The sequence below is a fragment of the Oncorhynchus mykiss genome, chromosome 19 (assembly GCF_013265735.2).
Source record: "Oncorhynchus mykiss isolate Arlee chromosome 19, USDA_OmykA_1.1, whole genome shotgun sequence".
NCBI classification, from domain to species: domain Eukaryota; kingdom Metazoa; phylum Chordata; class Actinopteri; order Salmoniformes; family Salmonidae; genus Oncorhynchus; species Oncorhynchus mykiss.
The window spans coordinates 45,834,977-45,856,601 of NC_048583.1; the positions used below are offsets into that span (position 1 = coordinate 45,834,977).

The 21,625-nt window shown below is 43.0% G+C and overlaps 1 protein-coding gene across 6 annotated transcripts in view; it reads left to right on the forward strand.

Moving 5' to 3' along the window:
• Positions 1-21,625, forward strand: part of LOC110497991 (uncharacterized protein KIAA1522 homolog) — a 46,608-nt gene that overhangs the window by 19,004 nt on the left and 5,979 nt on the right. For 5 of the 6 annotated variants that reach the window (XM_021574507.2, XM_021574509.2, XM_021574508.2 and 2 more), the window contains exons 3-5: positions 20,881-21,021; positions 21,150-21,193; positions 21,336-21,492. In XM_021574507.2, coding sequence (XP_021430182.2) covers positions 20,881-21,021; positions 21,150-21,193; positions 21,336-21,492 — 342 coding nt within the window. Of the gene's footprint in view, positions 1-19,625; positions 19,922-20,880; positions 21,022-21,149; positions 21,194-21,335; positions 21,493-21,625 lie in introns of those variants that run through there. The other variant, XM_021574511.2, reaches the window with a different exon arrangement.

The following is a 21,625-nucleotide window of genomic DNA, read 5'->3' on the forward strand; positions in this document are numbered from 1 at the left end:
AGAAATGTCGCGTTAAGCTCACAAAAAAACTAAATGGTTTTCAAGTAATTGACCCGACTTCAGTTAATTAGTTGTTTAATTAACCGAAAGCCCCCTGACATTTTGGTTAATCACTCAACACTACTCCATAGACCTTGGCCCGTATCCATAAAGCATCTCAAAAAAGGTCATAGGAATTCTGTTAAAACCTGTTTTAAGACAAAAAAAACTCCCAGCTCAGAGTAGGTTATATTAGGATGTTAAGACACTGTCCAGACAAACTCTGAGCCAGGAGTAAAATCAACTCATAAAAGTTTATCTGAGCTGGTAATCACGACAGTTTGAGGTACCACAAAGGAAAGATAGTGGTGATGCTCATTAACGTTGCAAATGATGGGGAATAACCAATCGCAATGAGGCATCGGCAGGTGTGAACTCTATAACACGGTTCAGACAACCACACTGAATGTGACTGTACATCAAATGTTGCAATGGTAAAACATTTGATATAATTTTCGCCAGACATGATCACTTTGCCTTCTCTTAATTATCGCCTAATATGTTGACATACATAACCTTTTTTTTTTTAACCAATTCTGCTGGTTGTTAAAAGCAGAGTTTTGACAATATTACCATTATATCTGCTAAGAGTTCTGTGAGAGAATGTAAACTGTGAGCGGGGGAGATAAGGTATTTCTCCCCTGCCAAGGTCAGCACGGGCTACCTCCCACATTGTGCATAGCAGGGCACAGGCCTCCCCTGGAAGATTTTCCTCCGTTTTCCCTCAGATCTCTTTGAATCCAGTTCAGAGTGCGCGTAGTGTTCCCATTTGGGTTTACCAGTAGGTGGGGCTACTAATTGAATGGACTGCTCTCCAATGGTGTACAACTGTAACACCTGGAAATGTGAAATAATGTTTACCTGTCTGGTGAAGGAGAATTAGAAGTAAATTTGATACATTTACTCACCTTTTGAAACACTTAATTGATTCAGTATGGGTGTGAGTGGCTTACCCACTGATGCAGCCGTAATGAGAGGTAGGCCACAAAGCTTCCCTTCAGGTTATATATATCATCATAAACTAGGAAGTATTCATTATTCTATATTCATTATATTCCAGATGTTATTTTGCAAGCCAAGGCATTGAGCCCTCAGCCATGAACACGTGGTGTGTTCTGTGTTTGCGCTGGCAAGTCACTCCAAAAGGCAGTTTGCTTTTACCAACAGCGTGACTGGCTCAAATAAGAAAGCAACTGACGATTCTATGAGAAAACATCCAGAGGCATAGTACCAGGCATCAGATACTGAAATGCTCCTGGAAAAGCTCACAATAAATTCCTGCAGGTTAACCATATTAAAATGAATGCCAGCTCATTCTGATGGTGATTCACAGTGATACCAGAGAGGATGGGGCCCATCACCCACCCCACCTCAGCCTGGCCTGGGCAGAGGGCTGCTGTTGGTATGCGCCCAGTTAATTAAAGCCACAGCCAGAACAGTTACAGTAAGTAGGAACAAGGGGTTCTGTTTCTTATGACCCAACCTCCCTTCACATAGATCCCTCCCTCCTCACCCTACTATGAATGAGATGAAATAGGTTTCTATCAGAGATCAGTGTCTGGCTGGGGATTGTGCGTGTTGGTGTGTCCAAACAATGCTAATATTATAAACCTCAGTCTGACAGACAGTTGATGTGTGTCTTGAAACAATATCCTCAATGGATGGGGAATGAGAGGGGATCTACGATGGTTGGTTTAGAATTTTTTTTAGGTTGTCACGGGCATATGGCCTCTTGTTCAGAACTTTCGGTGAGAAATTGAGGATGTCTTTTGTTAAACAAATCCTTCGTCCAGTGCAACCCCCTCAGAAGAGTGTTTACCCCACCTTTGCTCTTGGTGGGAATGTATTGGTAAAAATGGACCATGGAGTTTGACCCAGACATCATGTTTGAGTGCACAGTAGCTAGCAGAGATAACGGTATGCTCCTGGACCCGTAACTGTGTTGACACATCCTCCCGTGATGACCTGCGATAACCAGGACAATGACTCACATGGGCCTAGGACACAGAATTACATAGGCTACTGACCCATTGGGTGGTTGCTGGCTGTGTGATTTACCTGTGTGCCCTGTATGCTTCACCTGCGTGTGTCTCAGCACTCCTACAGTGTGTTATTTGCCTGCAGTGCTTTTTAGCCCAGTTGATCCTGTAAGTAACCTAGTCAAGCCAAGCTGTTAGCCCGCCTAATGCTGCTGTAGTCTCTCATATCCTGTGTTCTCTACAGTGGGACTTCCGCAGGCTCACACTAAGCTGAGTGAGAGGGGCATAAGGAGACTGAGGAGATGCCAGAGTTATATGGTGCTGCTGTAAACCTGGCACCTGTAGAAGGTCACCTGGATTCTTGATCTGTAGACTTTTGATCTGTAGACTTTATAGAGATTCCATGCATTCCTCAGCACTATACACACTTTTCCTTAGAGCCCAGGCAATGGTGTTCCTTTGTACGTGTGTGTGAGTGCGGTGTGTGTGTTTGTTTAAGAAAAAGAGGGAAGGTCAAATGTTCTCAGCGATTTGTCCTTCTAAAGATTGCACAGATTTCACCACACCACGGCCATGCCCTGCAGTATTATAATTTTACAGAGGAATGCTGTACAGTATTTAATTTATGACTTTCAATGTCTACACTCAGTCTGTTGTTTTTATGAAATAGTTTTAATTAAATCGTTTTTAATCATAACAACAACAACAACATCTTTAACCTCTCTTGGTTATGGGGCAGTATTTTCACCTCCGGATGAAAAGCGTGCCCAAAGTAAACTGCCTGTTACTCGGACCCAGAAGCTAGGATATGCTTATAATTTTGGATAGAAAACACTCTAAAGTTTCCAAACTGTTAAAATAACGTCTGCGAGTATAACATAACTGATATGGCAGGCAGAACCTGAGAACAATCCATCCAGGAAGTGGAATTGTTTTCATGTGGCTGTTTTTCAACTCAATGCCTATAGAAAATCCAATGGGTTAGGAATCAGATTGCAGTTCCTATGGCTTCCACTAGATGTCAACAGTCTTTAGACATGGTTTCAGGCTTTTATTTTGAAAAATGATGAGTAAACAGCCATTTTGGTCAGAAGACAGGGGAACTTTGCAGACCTGATTGTTATTTTTCCATTCTATTGAAAATGGTATTGTGCGGTTGAAATATCATTGATTATAAAGACAAAAAACAACCTGAGGGTTAATTATAAGTATCGTTTGACATGTTTTGATGAACTTTACTGGTACTTTTAGTATGTATTCGTCTGCCTGCTGTGACCGCATTGGAGCCATTGGATTACTGAACAAAACGTGCCAACAATCCAGAGATACAGACATAAAGAGGGACTTTATCAAACAAAATAAACATTTACTGTGTAACTGGGAGTCTTGTGAGTGCAACCATATGAAGATCATCAAAGGTAAGTGATTCATTTTATCGCTATTTCTGACTTTAGTGACTCCTCTACTTGGCTGGTAAATGTTTGTATGCTTTTTTACATGGGGCGCTGTCCTCAGATAATCGCATGGTATGCTTTCGCCGTAAAGCCTTTTTGAAATCTGACACAGCGGCTGGATTAACAAGAAGTAAATGTTTAAGCCGATGTATAGCACTTGTATATTTTATGAATGCTTATTATGTGTATTCCTGTTTTTTGAATTTGGCACTCTGCAATTTTACCGGATGTTGGCAAGGTGGGACGCTAGCATCCCACATACCCTAGAGAGGTTAACCATTAGAAGTTCTGATAGCTAAGGATTCCGCAATGCAGTTAGCTTGTTCGTATCCCGGATTCCTGCAACAAAAAAAACACAATAGTTAGCAGTTAACCATCATGCTACCAGAGCAAGATAACGCTAGCAGTGCTAGAGTCAAAACACCAGTGTTATGTGTCTACGTCTGGGCTCAAATAGGCTAGGTGCGAGATGATATCTGCGCAAGAGGAGGAAAATAAGGTAAAATTGATAAATTAATTTAAATTCTTTGTCTGTTCCAAATGTATCATCATCAAGTAGCTTAGGGAGGAGATTCTCCGACTGCTAGCTTAGCTGCGGGAAAAACAAGACGTCCTTTCTAAGTACTTTGATGCAGCCCAGGCACACAGAATGTCAGTTTTGAATGCCTCCTTCAGCCAAGGGGTCAATGAGTCAGGCGGTACTGACCTGTTCCAATCCACTGGACAGATGGTAAGGTCAACTCCGTGGCCAGAGGGAGACTGAACACTGACAAGGCAAAGGAAGTTGGGTGGGAGGTAGTCTGGTCGGCCTCCATATATCCTAGAAGATCAGATCCAGCTATTAAACAGCTTTGCCCCACTGGAAGCGGACGTACTGGCCCCGGGAGTCAGCTCTGATCCTGGTAGTACACCAACAGCCGTCCAGTGGCACGATCCACAGCTCAGCTGGTTGCTGACCAAAGGAATCAAGGTCTTGGGCCCTCCATCTCCCCGAAGTTTCCGACGCCATCTGCTGCTACTGGTACATGTGCGGTGAGTCAGGCTGGCATGAATCAAAGCACAACTCCTCCTGCCCAAGGCAAACCGTTTTGTTCCCCCTCTTTCTTCCCCATTGGATTCCATCATAACCACCGTCGTGGACAGCTCGATAGTGAGAGACTTTGGCCTGGCTGCGGTCTGTGGTCCGACCAAGGTCCACTGTCACCCAGGCGCCCGTGTCCAAGACATCAACTCTCTCCTGCCCACAGTTCTAGCCAACTACTCTAATATTGGCACTATTGTCACTCATGTTGGATTTAACGACATTCGCTTTCGAAAATCTGAGGAACTGAAGGACTACAACATTCTCTTGAACACCCTTGTTTGCACAGGGAAGAGAACTGTCATCTCTGGCCCCCTGCTGTACTATAGAAGGGGTTAATAACGTTACAGCCGCCTCGCTGCCCTAAATGAGTTCCCGAAGAGAAACGGCAAAGACAGGAATGTCTCCTTTTGTGACAATTTTGACTTGCTGTAGGAGAAACCAACACTAAAAAAAAGCCCAAATGTAGCCTGAGAAATAAGGTTAATGAAATTGACAACTTATTAACATAAAAAAATATTAATGTTCTAGCCATCTCTGAAACACACTTAGATAATTCCTTTGATGATGCAATAGTAGCTATACATGATTCGAGAATATATCGGACAGATAGAATGCAAATGGAGGAGGTGTTGCCATGTATGTCCAGAGTCGTATTCCTTTTAGTCTGAAAGAGGATCTCATGTCAGATAATGTGACGTCGGTGTCACGCCCTGACCTTAGACAGCTTTTTATGTCTCTATTTTGGTTTGTTCAGGGTGTGATTTGGGTGGGCATTCTATGTTCATTTTTCTATGTTTTGTATTTCTTTGTTTTGGCCGGGTATGGTTCTCAATCAGGGACAGCTGTCTATGGTTGTCTCTGATTGGGAACCATACTTAGGCAGCCCTTTTCCCACCTGTCTTGGTGGGTAGTTAACTTTGGTTGCGGCACATAGCCCTTAAGCTTCGCGGTTGTTTTGTATTGTTTATTGTTTTTGTTGACGACATTTACAAAATAAAAAGTAATGTACGTTCACCACGCTGCGCTTTGGTCCACTTCCTTCAACAATGGCCGTGACAGTCGGTGATCTTCAGGTCGGAAAGTCGGAGCTCTAGAAAGAGGCTTGAGTTCTCAATCTAGAATTCCGAGTTGGATGAATATTCAAAATTAATTTCCCCAGTTGGAGCTCTTTTTTATTTAAATTTTTTCAAGGTTCCCAGTTTTCTTGAAAGCACTGATGCCCGAAGCAGGAGATTTCCAACTTCCCAGTTGTTTTGAACTCGGTATTAGACTCAACGTTCATGTCTGTTAATAGAATTGGTTTCAGACTGTTGAAGGTACAAGGACCAAGAACCAGGATTGTCGCTGTTATTGTACCGTGTGACTTACTGAACACTGGAATTGTGATATAATCATTTGCAGGCCGGTTTAGAGAAAGCAATTGTATCAGTAGAGAATGTACAGGAAAAATGTGTGGGGGAAAAAAGAATGGCTGCAGTGTAGCTGTTGATGATGATTGAGTACATGATGCACGGAATGTTAAGGCATAAGTGTATGAAAGCTTTTATTCTTATTTTAAATGTATGTAGTTCTGTCCTTGAGCTGTTCTTGTCTTTTAATGTTCTGTATTGTGTTGTGTTTTATGTTTTGTATGGACTGTGGACCCCAAGAAGAATAGTTTCTGCGTTAGCAGTAGCTAATGAAAATCCTAATAATATAGTATGGCGAAGCATGTAATAACATTTACATTTGAATATTTGGGAATATTTGTCAGCACACCCTGATTTTGAGGAGATCAGATTGTGTCTATACAGTGCCAGCATGCATGCCCTCTAGTCCTATCTGTATGATGTGTTGGGGTTGGATTTCATCAATCATTGAGTCTAATGCTTAGTTTAATCATTACCTGGCCAAGCCTCGTGGCGTTCAACAACCGTTATTATTTATGAAATCATACAGCATTTATTGTAATGTTACACAGATACGTTACACTTTCTTCTCACACACTACTGTCACGGCAGGAAATGTATTTAAAACTCCAGTCCACAAACTAGTTTCATGATGATTGCATTATAGGAAGTTGTGAGTCTTCAGTGGACATTGTGGTGGTACTTTAATCTAAAAAGATACACATATTTTTATGCACGACTTCATGCATGGCATGCTAGAGAAATAGAGCAATGCAGCTTTAGTTTATGTCAATCCCACTCTGACAAAATGGTCACTTAAAGTTGAGTTGTTACTGGGGTAATTGTTTTTCCTTCACAGAACGCACAGTTTTTTTCATGCCCTCAAGGCATGAGGTAGGGATAAGCAGCATGTACATGTGCACACAGAGAGAGACCTGCCCAGTGGAACCTCGCCACCCAGCATTCCCACTGTGCTGCAGCTTCTACACCCGTTGCAGGTTACTGAGAATACTGACTTCTGCAGGCATTGTGCATGGAGGAGTAATGGTCCCAGATCAGTTTATTCTGCTTGTCTTAGATACACTTAAACGGAGGTCTAGGGTATCTACCACGTTGTATTACATATCTGTGTTGTACTACACATAGACCTACAATAAACGTAATACATTCAATTATGATCAAGCAGTGTTTGTTTTAGTTTTACTAATAATGAAGTATTTATTTTCCTGAATGTTTTTCTTAAACAGCTTGCCATAGGACTTCTGTAAAGCATGGAAGCTTAACACTTGTCCTTGAGGGCATAGTGTCTCCTGACAGTCTGGAAAGTTCTCCCTGCTGGTCTAGTAATGTAAATGTTGAGCTCCCGAGTGATTGTGTGACCTGTATAGCTGCGCCTTGCTGAAATGTGCGTGCCCTAGCAAGTCTGACTGAATTTTTCACATTCTCCTTCGTTCTCCTGCATTCTTTTTAATGGGCTTTTATCTGGTGCTTATCACTAGCTAAGCCCTTTGCTGTGGTGCTGCCTGGCAGGGATGTGGGGAACACTCCTGACCTTTAAGTGTTTTTAATTAGAGAACGACAGGGAAGTACTCTGGTCTGTTACACAGGATCTCTGGCTTTAATTGATGTAATTACTGTGATTATCACATTTACTGTGTCTGGCTACTAATTCTGAAATTTGTGTGAGCTCAAGTCATTAGGGGTGTGTGTGTAGTTGAATGTGTTTATTCACGGCATGCATGTGTGCTGACATGTTAAAACCTGAGGGATTGTCATGGCCTGTAGTGTCTGAAGATGAAATGGACTGGAACGAGGCAGACCAGACATCTGCAGGTATATCTATTACACAGGCTCATATCTACCTGCCTACCTCGTAAGAGAAGTCTTCTTCATCGTAAGAGGGCACTGTTGAATGTTTGTTCCTAGTTTCACCAGAGGCCAAGTGTTGTGTAAAACTCAGTGGGCCACAAGCTTAGACCTGGACTGATAAATTCTCTCACACAGTAGAGGTCGACCGATTATGATTTTTCCAACGCCGATACCGATTATTGGAGGACCAAAAAAAAGCCGATACCGATTAATCGGCCAATTTTTATATATATACAGTGCCTTGCGAAAGTATTCGGCCCCCTTGAACTTTGCGACCTTTTGCCACATTTCAGGCTTCAAACATAAAGATATAAAACTGTATTTTTTGGGGAAGAATCAACAACAAGTGGGACACAATCATGAAGTGGAACGACATTTATTGGATATTTCAAACTTTTTTATCAAAAACTGAAAAATTGGGCGTGCAAAATTATTCAGCCCCTTTACTTTCAGTGCAGCAAACTCTCTCCAGAAGTTCAGTGAGGATCTCTGAATGATCCAATGTTGACCTAAATAACTAATGATGATAAATACAATCCACCTGTGTGTAATCAAGTCTCCGTATAAATGCACCTGCACTGTGATAGTCTCAGAGGTCCGTTAAAAGCGCAGAGAGCATCATGAAGAACAAGGAACACACCAGGCAGGTCCGAGATACTGTTGTGAAAAAGTTTAAAGCTGGATTTGGATACAAAAAGATTTCCCAAGCTTTAAACATCCCAAGGAGCACTGTGCAGGCGATAATATTGAAATGGAAGGAGTATCAGACCACTGCAAATCTACCAAGACCTGGCCGTCCCTCTAAACTTTCAGCTCATACAAGGAGAAGACTGATCAGAGATGCAGCCAAGAGGCCCAGGATCACTCTGGATGAACTGCAGAGATCTACAGCTGAGGTGGGAGACTCTGTCCATAGGACAACAATCAGTCGTATATTGCACAAATCTGGCCTTTATGGAAGAGTGGCAAGAAGAAAGCCATTTCTTAAAGATATCCATAAAAAGTGTCGTTTAAGTTTGCCACAAGCCACCTGGGAGACACACCAAACATGTGGAAGAAGGTGCTCTGGTCAGATGAAACCAAAATTGAACTTTTTGGCAACAATGCAAAACGTTATGTTTGGCGTAAAAGCAACACAGCTCATCACCCTGAACACACCATACCCACTGTCAAACATGGAGGTGGCAGCATCATGGTTTGGGCCTGCTTTTCTTCAGCAGGGACAGGGAAGATGGTTAAAATTGATGGGAAGATGGATGGAGCCAAATACAGGACCATTCTGGAAGAAAACCTGATGGAGTCTGCAAAAGACCTGAGACTGGGACGGAGATTTGTCTTCCGACAAGACAATGATCCAAAACATAAAGCAAAATCTACAATGGAATGGTTCAAAAATAAACATATCCAGGTGTTAGAATGGCCAAGTCAAAGTCCAGACCTGAATCCAATCGAGAATCTGTGGAAAGAACTGAAAACTGCTGTTCACAAATGCTCTCCATCCAACCTCACTGAGCTTGAGCTGTTTTGCAAGGAGGAATGGGAAAAAATTTCAGTCTCTCGATGTGCAAAACTGATAGAGACATACTCCAAGCGTCTTACAGCTGTAATCGCAGCAAAAGGTGGCGCTACAAAGTATTAACTTAAGGGGGCAGAATAATTTTGCACGCCCAATTTTTCAGTTTTTGATTTGTTAAAAAAGTTTGAAATATCCAATAAATGTCGTTCCACTTCATGATTGTGTCCCACTTGTTGTTGATTCTTCACAAAAAAATACAGTTTTATATCTTTATGTTTGAAGCCTGAAATGTGGCAAAAGGTCGCAAAGTTCAAGGGGGCCGAATACTTTCGCAAGGCACTGTATTTTTAATAATGACAATTGCAACAATACTGAATGTGTCACGTTCTGACCTTTATTTCCTTTGTTTTGTCTTTATTTTATTTTTATTTTATTTTTTATTTTACCTTTATTTAACCAGGCAAGTCAGTTAAGAACAAATTCTTATTTTCAATGACGGCCTGGGAACAGTGGGTTAACTGCCTGTTCAGGGGCAGAACGACAGATTTGTACCTTGTCAGCTTGGGGGTTTGAACTCACAACCTTCCGGTTACTAGTCCAACGCTCTAACCACTAGGCTACCCTGCCGCCCCGGCCAGGGCGTGAGTTGGGGTGGGCAGTCTATGTTTTGTGTTTCTATGTTAGGTTTCTGTTTCGGCCTAGTATGGTTCTCAATCAGAGGCAGGTGTCGTTAGTTGTCTCTGATTGAGAATCATACTTAGGTAGCCTGGGTTTCACTGTTGGATTGTGGGTGTTTGTTTCCGTGTGAGTGTTTTTCGCCACACGGTACTGTTTCGGTTTGGTTCATTTCACGTTATCTTTTATTGTTTTGTATTTCATAGTGTTCAGTGCTTTTCTTATTAAAATCGCCATGAACATTTACCACGCCGCATCTTGGTCCGATCCTTACTCCTCTTCAGACGAGAAAGAAATCTGCCGTTACAGAAACACCCACCAACAGAGGACCAAGCGGCGTGGTAATGGGCAACAGCGGCCGAAGACACAGGACTCATGGACTTGGGAGGAAATTCTAGACGGGAGAGGACCCTGGGCACAGCCAGGGGAATATCGCCGCCCCAAAGCAGAGCTGGAGGCAGCGAAGGCAGAGAGGCGCTGGTATGAGGAGGCAGCACGGCGGCGCGGTTGGAAGCCCGAGAGTCAGCCCCAAAAATGTCTTGGGGGGGGCACACAGGGAGTGTGGCGAAGCCAAGTAGGAGACCTGCACCAACTTCCTGTGCTTACCGGAGAGAGAGAGGGACCGGGCAGACACCGTGTTATGCGGTGGAGCGCACAGTTTCCCCAGTGCGTGTGCATAGCCCGGTGCGGTACATTCCAGCTCCTCGTATCGGCCGGGCTAGAGTGGGCATCGAGTCAGGTGCCATGAAGCCGGCTTTATGCATCTGGTCTCCAGTGCGTCTCCTTGGGCCGGCATACATGGCACCAGCCTTACGCATGGTGTCCCCGGTTCGCCAGCACAGCCCAGTGCGGCCTATTCCAGACGGGAGTCTCCCGTCTGTCCAGCTCTGCCAGAGTCTCCCGTCTGTCCAGAGCTGCTAGAGTCTCCCGTCTGTCCTGAGCTGCTAGAGTCTCCCGTCTGTCCTGAGCTGCTAGAGTCTCCCGTCTGTCCTGAGCTGCTAGAGTCTCCCGTCTGTTCTGAGCTGCTAGAGTCTCCCTTCTGTCCTGAGCTGCTAGAGCTGCCAGCCTGTCCTGAGCCATCAGACAGCCAGGACCTGCCAGAGCCGTCACTCAGCCAGGACCTGCCAGAGCCGTTAGTCAGCCAGGACCTGCCAGAGCCGCCAGCCAGCCAGGACCTGCCAGAGCCGCCAGCAGCCAGCCAGGAGCTGCCGGAGCCGCCAGCCAGCCAGGAGCTGCCGGAGCCGCCAGCCAGCCAGGAGCTGCCGGAGCCGCCAGCCAGCCAGGAGCTGCCGGAGCCGCCAGCCAGCCAGGAGCTGCCGGAGACGCCTTTCACTCTGGAGCTGCCGGAGTCGTCCTTCACTCTGGAGCTGCCGGAGTCTCCCGCCTGTCCAGCGCTGCCGGAATTCTCCGTCCATTCGGGACCCATGTCTGGGGTTCCTAGTCCAAGGTCGGTGGCGAGGGTCGCCGCTTTAAAGAGGCCACGGAGGCGGGCGAAGAGGCGCACTAGACCTTTGGTGAAGTGGGGTCCACGTCCCTCGCCAGAACCGCCACCGCGGACAGACGCCCACCCAGACCCTCCCCTATAGGTTCAGGTTTTGCGGCCGGAGTCCGCTCCTTTGGGGGGGGGGGGGGGGGAATACTGTCACGTTCTGATCTTTATTTCCTTTGTTTTGTCTTTATTTAGTATGGTCAGGGCGTGAGTTGGGGTGGGCAGTCTATGTTTTGTGTTTCTATGTTTGGTTTCTGTTTTGGCCTAGTATGGTTCTCAATCAGAGGGAGGTGTCGTTAGTTGTCTCTGATTGAGAATCATACAGTGGGGCAAAAAAGTATTTAGTCAGCCACCAATTGTGCAAGTTCTCCCACTTAAAAAGATGAGAGAGGCCTGTAATTTTCATCATAAGTACACTTCAACTATGACAGACAAAATGAGGAAAAAAAATCCAGAAAATCACATTGTAGGATTTTTTATGAATTTATTTGCAAATTATGGTGGAAAATAAGTATTTGGTCAATAACAAAAGTTTATCTCAATACTTTGTTATATACCCTTTGTTGGCAATGACAGAGGTCAAACGTTTTCTGTAAGTCTTCACAAGGTTTTCACACACTGTTGCTGGTATTTTGGCCCATTCCTCCATGCAGATTTCCTCTAAAGCAGTGATGTTTGGGGGCTGTTGCTGGGCAACACGGACTTTCAACTCCCTCCAAAGATTTTCTATGGGGTTGAGATCTGGAGACTGGCTAGGCCACTCCAGGACCTTGAAATGCTTCTAACGAAGCCACTCCTTCGTTGCCCGGGCGGTGTGTTTGGGATCATTGTCATGCTGAAAGACCCAGCCACGTTTCATCTTCAATGCCCTTGCTGATGGAAGGAGGTTTTCACTCAAAATCTCACGATACATGGCCCCATTCATTCTTTCCTTTACACGGATCAGTCGTCCTGGTCCCTTTGCAGAAAAACAGCCCCAAAGCATGATGTTTCCACCCCCATGCTTCACAGTAGGTATGGTGTTCTTTGGATGCAACTCAGCATTCTTTGTCCTCCAAACACGACGAATTGAGTTTTTACCAAAAAGTTATATTTTGGTTTCTTCTGACCATATGACATTCTCCCAATCTTCTTTTGGATCATCCAAATGCTCTCTAGCAAACTTCAGACGGGCCTGGACATGTACTGGCTTAAGCAGGGGGACACGTCTGGCACTGCAGGATTTGAGTCCCTGGCAGCGTAGTGTGTTACTGATGGTAGGCTTTGTTACTTTGGTCCCAGCTCTCTGCAGGTCATTCACTAGGTCCCCCCGTGTGGTTCTGGGATTTTTGCTCACCGTTCTTGTGATCATTTTGACCCCACGGGGTGAGATCTTGTGTGGAGCCCCAGATCGAGGGAGATTATCAGTGGTCTTGTATGTCTTCCATTTCCTAATAATTGCTCCCACAGTTGATTTCTTCAAACCAAGCTGCTTACCTATTGCAAATTCAGTCTTCCCAGCCTGGTGCAGGTCTACAATTTTGTTTCTGGTGTCCTTTGACAACTTTTTGGTCTTGGCCATAGTGGAGTTTGGAGTGTGACTGTTTGAGGTTGTGGACAGGTGTCTTTTATACTGATAACAAGTTCAAACAGGTGCCATTAATATAGGTAACGAGTGGAGGACAGAGGAGCCTCTTAAAGAAGAAGTTACAGGTCTGTGAGAGCCAGAAATCTTGCTTGTTTGTAGGTGACCAAATACTTATTTTCCACCATAATTTGCAAATTAATTAATAAAAAATCCTACAATGTGATTTTCTGGATTTTATTTTCTCATTTTGTCTGTCATAGTTGAAGTGTACCTATGATGAAAATTACAGGCCTCTCTCATCTTTTTAAGTGGGAGAACTTGCACAATTGGTGGCTGACTAAATACTTTTTTGCCCCACTGTATGTGGGAACTCCTTCAAGACTGTTGGAAAAACATTCAAGTTGAAGCTGGTTGGGAGAATGCTAAGAGTGTGCAAAGCTATCATCAAGGCAAAGGGTGGCTACTTTGAAGATTCTCCAATATACAATATATTTGGATTTAACAGTTTTTTGGTTACTACATGTTATTTTATAGTTTTGATGTCTTCACTATTATTCTACAATGTAGAAAATAAAGAAAAACCCTTGAATGAGTAGGTGTGTCCAAACTTTTGACTGGTGCTGTGCATAAAAAATAAAATGTCTTGTACACAAACTTGGTGACACACGTGTCCTTCACTAAAAAAAGGTGCAAAAATAGAAATAAGCGAAACTATTTACAAATGGTGTTAGTTTTACATCCCAGGTGTAGAAGGTTAGATGTAACTTTCACCGTTTCACCCCCCCCCCCCCCCGCCCCTGTGTTTTGTGCAATGCTTGCACTGCTTCCCTTTGTCTTTTGGCATGTGTGTTGGATAGTGGCACGCACCTTGAGTGGGGGGTCTTGTGGTGGTTGTGAGGTTGCTTTGGGCCCCCAATTTAGCAGTTTCCAACACCAGCTGCACTTGGAAGGCCAACTGGTAGAGAGGGGTTTGACCTTTTGCTTTGGCCATCTGCTTGTGGAGAAAGAAAGCATTTTACTGCATTTTACTGTCCACAAAGTGGAGGGGAGCTGGTAGTAGCCTCATATAGGTTGACACCCCCCATGCTGGCATTGTAGGCCTTCACAGAAACAGGAATGGGGACATTCTTCCTTTTTCACTGTCCTTGACAGACATTGTTGTTATTGAATGCCTTATGCTGTGTGGTGAGCATGGTTACTTCCCTTGTGTCCTTCCATTTCACAAAAAAGCTGATTATTTTAGGACGAATGGTGCCACAGACCCTATTTTCTTTTTGAAGAGGTCTATGAAAGTGGATGTAGAATTATCAGACGGGGTGATTGACATAGCAGCGGGGGGGTGAAGACCTTGATCGGCGGGGGCGCTTACTGGAGAGGGGTGGCTCCCACATGTCATCATCCAAATCCTCTACAACCTCTGCTCTGTGGTGAATAAAATAAAGGGACATATTGTTGTAAGACACACAGAATTACAGTTGACTAAATTTACAAAACAACATTACTGTAATGTAAAAACACCAAGCCTAAACTTTATCTGTACAGTGACTCACATAGGTGTGAAGCACACACACACAATGCAAACAGTAGCACCTTGGAGACAAAGGCAGAGGTGAGAACCACAAATAAACAATGGCTATGAGAGTTTAGTAGCCTCTCCAAAGTTACAAGGGTGAAACTTAGAACAGCAAACAATTAACTAATTTGAAACATTGACAATAACTGGCCAGGTAGCAGTTGTAAATGAGAACTTGTTCTCAACTAGCTTACCTGGTTAAATAAAGGTGAAATAAAAAAACATTTAAAAATTAAAAACTACTTTGGAATTATAAAACGTAGGCCAACATAACAAGTAAATTCTATGTAAACTAAATCCAAAGCCCAAAAAGCAGACAACTTAATATCGTAAATTAGCTAATATAAAGTCATGAAAATAATTTACTTACAGATCTAAAAGTTGATCCAAACCTTCTAGAAAGCATTCTTCATCGGCCGTGTCAAAATACTAGTTCTCCCAAATCGCTCCCCTGTTCCGAACCAGTATTGTATTCAAAGCTTCTATGTCAGTATACTTAATCATAGCTGCCTTTTTTTTAGCTTCCTGTTCAATATTCTTAGTTTTACTATTATTTTCCCCCCCTGAGAAGCAATCTTTTATGCTAAAGCAATGAAATATGCTTACAATGTAGCGTGCTCGGTGCGTCTCGTCTCTTGAGTCAGGTAGCAAAAGTTCGCATTAAAGGTTCTAGGCCTTGCTTTGTCCCACCCAAGTCAACTGCATATCCCTGGAAAGCTTATCTCATTGGCTACAAGACTGTCAAGGTGCCATAGTAGCCAATCCCCTGTGTAATGGATGCCTACGGTAAGTGGGCAACGTCATATTTTTGATGCGCAAAGATATAGTCACTTGGGGGATGTTCGATGTTGCCATTAAGTCATACATCATCAGATAACATTGGTAATAGGCTAGATTTGTTCATACCAACCTAAGGATTAATTTTATAATCTCCATGTAGCTATAGCTCAAACACAGACCAAATGTAAGCTTACCTTGTAAGATCTCAAACTGCTCTTAAACGCTAGTAAAACTAAATGCATGCTTTTCAACCGATCGCTGCCCGCACCCGCCCGCCTGACTAGCATTACTACTCTGGACGGTTCTGACTTAGAATATGTGGACAACTACAAATACCTAGGTGTCTGGTTAGACTGTGAACTCTCCTTCCAGACTTATATTAAACATCTCCAATCCAAAATTAAATCTAGAGTCGGCTTCCTATTTCGCAACAAAGCCTCCTTCACTCACGCTGCCAAACATACCCTCGTAAAACTGACTATCCTACCGATCTTTGACTTCGGCGATGTCATTTACAAAATAGCCTCCAACACTCTACTCAGAAAACTGGATGCAGTCTATCACAGTGCCATCCGTTTTGTCACCAAAGCCCCATATACCACCCACCACTGCGACCTGTATGCTCTCGTCGGCTGGTCCTCGCTACATATTCGTCGCCAAACCCACTGGCTCCAGGTCATCTATAAGTCTTTGCTAGGTAAAGCTCCGCCATATCTCAGCTCACTGGTCACCATAACAACACCCACCCGTAGCACGTGCTCCAGCAGGTATTGGTCACTGGTCATCCCCAAAGCCAACACCTCCTTTGGCCACCTTTCCTTCCAGTTCTCTGCTGCCAATGACTGGAATGAATTTCAAAAATCGCTGAAGTTGGAGACTTATATCTTTCTCACCAACTGTAAACATCAGCTATCTGTGCAGCTTACCGATCGCTGCAGCTGTGCACAGCCCATCTGTAAATAACCCATCCTATCGACTCTTTTGCCACTAGCATTTCCACTTCCACATCATCATCTGCACATCTATCACTCCAGTGTTAATTTACTAAATTGTAATTACTTCGCCACTATGGCCTATTTATTGCCTTACCACCTCACGCCATTTGCACACACTGTATATAGACCTTTTCTATTGTGTTATTGACTGTACGTTCGTTTATTCCATGTGTAACTCTGTGTTGTTGTTGTTTTTGTCGCACTGCTTTGCTTTTTCTTGGCCAGGTCGCAGTTGTGAATGAGAACTTGTTCTCAACTGGCCTACCTGGTTTAAATAAAGGTGGATTATTTTTTTTTGCTGTTTGGTGAAAACGTGTCAAATAAACATTTTCACTCTTGTGGCTGGTGATCAATAACAGTAGGTCAGGCAGACAAATAAGCCATCATCATGATCTGTGGAGTCCTGGCTTTCGGTGTGAATCGACGTGTTCCGTCTTTATTTTGTTTACTCTCCAGAAATCTAAATGGAATTTAGGTTGTAGCCATCTTGAAATGAGGTCCTCGGCTCGGCCTGCTCTTATATATTCGTATGGCCAAATATGGTAGTAAGTCACACCAAAGGTTTTAAGGCATACATCAATAGCCAAGATACTCAGCTTTCCGCAGACACCCTGCTTTTGCAGATAGGGGCTACCGTTCTCATAGCAGACTGAATTGAATAAAACAATCTAATAAAGTCCCCAAATATGGGGACATTACATTTAGGAGGTTAAAAGTCTGTGGGATCTGGCAGACAGCAGCAGATCGAACATTCACAGCAGCAAAGAATGTCTGTCTGTCTGTCCATTGCTTTCTCAAAACACAGAGAGGCATGTTAGGACAGAGTCAGCTGTGTTTGTGTGCACCATATGAAGTCTACCTGTGTCAGAATGTATCAGCGCCAACCTGATAACTGCTAGATCCAGGGTAACAGGCGAGAACTCATTCTGATGATTTCCCTCTCGCCTAATCTGACTCATTAAATAGACTCTGTTACTGGTTGAATAATCATGTCATTGACTTAATTCCTGAAAGACTAATACCTACCCTTCAGAAAGTATTCGTACCAGTTGACTTATTCCACATTCTGTTGTGTTACTGCCTGAATTCAAAATGGATTAAATATTTTTTTTTCTTACCCACCTACTTACCATACCCCATACTGAGTGAAAACGTGTTTTTAGAAATGTTAGCAAATGTATTGATAATGAAATACAGATATAAATATACACACCACTGAGTCAATACTTTGTAGGACAATTTACCAATAGTGTCCCTTCTTTGCAAAGCATTGGAATACCTAGCTGGTCTTTGGTTGAATGTGTCTTTGAAATTCACTGCTCCACTGAGGGACCTTACAGATATTTATTTGTATGTGTGGGGTACAGAGATGAGGTAGTCATTCACAAATCATGTGCAACACTTATTGCACAGAGAGTGAGTCCATGCAACTTATTATGTGACTTCAGCTCATTTTTACTCCTGAACTTATTTAGGCTTGGCATAACAAAGGGGTTGAATACTTATTGACTCAAGACATTTCAGCTTTCAATTTGTAATTCATTTCAAAATCTTTCTAAAAACATAATTTCACTTTTCCATTATGGGCGATTATGTGTAGGCCAGTGACACAAAATCTACATTTAATCTATTTTATATTCAGGCTGTAACACAACAAAATGTGGAGAAAGTCAAGGGGTGTGAATTATTTTTGAAGGCACTTTACCATTAGTTTGCATTATCGACTAGAGCTGTAACTGTAATGCAAAGGGACATAGTTAAATGCTCAGCATTGTTCTCTACATTCAATTATGTGTAAAATGTAGTGTACATTCATAATATCACACAATCTCACATGTTATTTGTATTTCATTGAGTCTGTAAGCTGATCTTTGATGTCAGAGCATTAAGCTGTTGGGTATCATACATATTAGATTGGGTATTGGCACTGAAATCCCTGGAGTAAACATCAGTTTGGGGGCTCACAGGATCAGCCTCCCTCTTAAATCCTACTGGTGTTCTATTAGACTCCAGTGACAGATGGGTTACTACTGTGATTTAATATGAACTGAATTACAATAGGAACGAACAAAAGGCTGTGAGACATCATCAGACCCCCTCCACATGCTGTGTCTGTCTGCGTGTTTATTGTATTACTATTTCCTCTGTGTTTCACTGGTGTATTTATATTGTAAATCTATTAGTGATTGTGGCTGTACTTACATTTTTCCATTTCCTCCTCCTGTTCCTGTTTTGTCCCGGTCTACAAAGGGCTCATTTCTCGCTTATCCATGAATGACAATGTCATGATGCTATAATCATAATCAAACAACCAATCTATGCAAAATATGCTGGTAGAACACAGACAGAGCCACTGATGGTCCACATGATTCATGTTGCCTAAGTTCCATTCATCCTGGTGAAATACCTGGAGCACTGTGTGAAGGTCTGAGTCATACAGCATGATGATAACATGGAAATGTTTTATGTTTGCTCAGATGTTATACATTCCTTGTCATGTTTGCTCACTGCACAAGGAGGTAAATAGACCATTTTCACAGGTTGAGATGAAGTTTGTACATTACAGTAGTACACATCTTCAGACATGCCCCATGGGAAGTAAGGGGCAGTTGCAGATTTGCTAAAGGGATGTAAAGTAGTAAGAGATATTAGCCTCACCACATAATTCTTGCCAGCAGTAAATCGCAGGGAATGATGTATTCAGTTTATTACTTCAGTCCAGTTAGATCCCATTGACCGTGTTGATAGATAGAAGTAGTTAGGTACATGATTTCATTGTGTAACATTTATTCTATTGTGTATTCTCTCCCAACAGGATTGATCTTGTTTGATAACTAAAACCTTCATAGTTTCTAGCTCCTTTACTCCACCTTGTGGTTCAGACTTCAAAATGAACTTGTTCTTCAAGGATTACTAGATCTCCTAATCTCTTCTGTCAGTTAGACCAGAGTAGTTTTCAGAAATGGCACAGTAGCTAGTCAATATGATAAGTGGCTGCTTCAAGCAGATAAGAGCTTCAACTGTCTAACCACTTTTCTCTTTCCCTTTGTGTGTGTCTGATCCCAGCATGGTCGGTGTCATAATCACGTTCTGACCAATCCAGGGTCAGCATGTCCACAAACAAGGAGCAATGGGATCAGTTGCCTGGGGTATGAGGAGGGGGGTGTTTGCGTGAGGGATGGGCAGAATTAGGCTGCTGGGATTAGTGTCTGAGCTCTCATTGTCTAGTGATGGAAGTGTAATCACTAGAATTGGGGAATAATAACAACAACATCAAGCAAGATCTTTTCTACCCGGTTCACTGAATTATTTTGTCTGTATTGGATGTTGTTCTACCCTGCATTTTTAGTTCTACTCACTGCGATAGTTTTGAATTCCTGTCATTTTTCTAAGGATAAGATCTGTTTTTCTAAATTTAAGGGGGATTATATTACCATGGTGTCTCAGTAGCCATGGTGGTGCTTTTGACTCAGAATGTTTGTCTGCCAGTGCCTTTGCTTTTCAAGAGGAAAGGTGAGTTCCAGTGTATAGGCTAATTCATGGGTTGAGTCCTGGACATTCCCAGACAGGTTTTTCATTGATTATACATACCTCGAATTATTGAAGTTGAAGTTTTATGGTCAAGTGAATGTTCCTTCTCTAGGAGATACGGGCAGGGTTAACTGGTTCAATTGATATGAGTTAGAGTGAATTCATTAGTGAATACCTGTTGTCATAAAATGTATAAAACTGTTTGCTATTGGTGTGATACAGAGGCTTGGTAAGCCCTGAAGAGCCATTCTAAACTATCTCCCCTTATGATGTTAAAATGTTGTCTAAATGTATTTTGGTGACTCTGTCACTGAGAGGTTGTATTTACTTAACTGGAATACTGTAACTGTCTGAAAAACATGTCATTCATCAATCATTCTGACTGAATTTACAGTTTGTGTGAACTTGCTATTGTTAGGAGGATAAAATTAAAAGTGGTCAAAGAGGGTGTATTTCCAGGGTGAACAGCCAGAGATGGTGCTTTATAGCAGGGATCGCTCAGAGCACATGGTCCACATGACTAATTCCAGCATGGTCTTCCTAGCCCCACAGAACACGTCCAGAACATGGCTAAATATAAAGCAGCTTTGATTAACTAAAGATTGCAGGCTTACCACATGGCCACGGCTGCCCCTCACTCTCAACATTACTTAACTGGTTATCACCTCACTGATCCTAGATCTGTTCAGGACTGCTGTCCTCAAGGGACACTATCCTGCTACTGTCCTCATGATAACCCTATGACACTGCTACTCTGGATTATATGAGAGTAGGACTGTTTGGGGAATATACTGGCTGGTTATGTCAATGAAGCCTGCTGGGATTTGTGGTTCATTTATCTTGGTGCAATGTAGTTTTGCCAAATGTATTGTTCATTTGTTTACACATTTCTTTATTTTGTATTATATATCCACTCACATTCTATCTCTTTCTCCTCCCAGCAGTCCCAAAGCAGGAGGATGAGGGTACTCACGTCCCTTCACACGTCCAGGAGAATGTGTTCATCGAGGGCAGCCGGCCCAAGTACCTGGAGGACCTGCACACTGAGGCCCGGGAGGGACTCAAACTTCAGCAGCAAGAAGGTACTAAAGCGCCCTCCAAATCCCTCCAAATACTCACACTTAATCCAACACCTACCCCTGATAAGATTAATGCTTTAAGTGAAGTACTGTGTGGTACTGTATTTGAAATATTTTGACCTTTATTTCAGAAACAAATAATGGGGTAGATTACCAGGATGACCAAAGCATCGCTGTAAGTTTCCCATTCTACATTTCATCAATGGTGCTACATCAAATCACTAAACATTGTCCCATCACAAATTCACAGCATTCACAGCTGCTTTAATTAAGTGTATACTAATAATTTACTTTGGAATTTTCTGTGATTTCTACAGTCAACAGTGACCCGGCAGCCTGACGAGACTGAGAGTGACAGTTACAGAGAGAGGAGAGGCTCTTTGTCAGACAGCACTATACTAGACACCATGTCCCAGGTCTCAACGCGCTCCGCTGTCTCCACACGGTCCTCACGGTCAGGACTGACCCGCCAAGGTAACATGACATGACCATAACCAGAAAACAATTCATACTGGAACCACTATAAAACCTTTTTCAACCAGTTTGATTTTCTTTGTCTTCAATGTGTTTCAGAGTAAACACTGGAGGGAAAGCGGCTGTTGGTTTT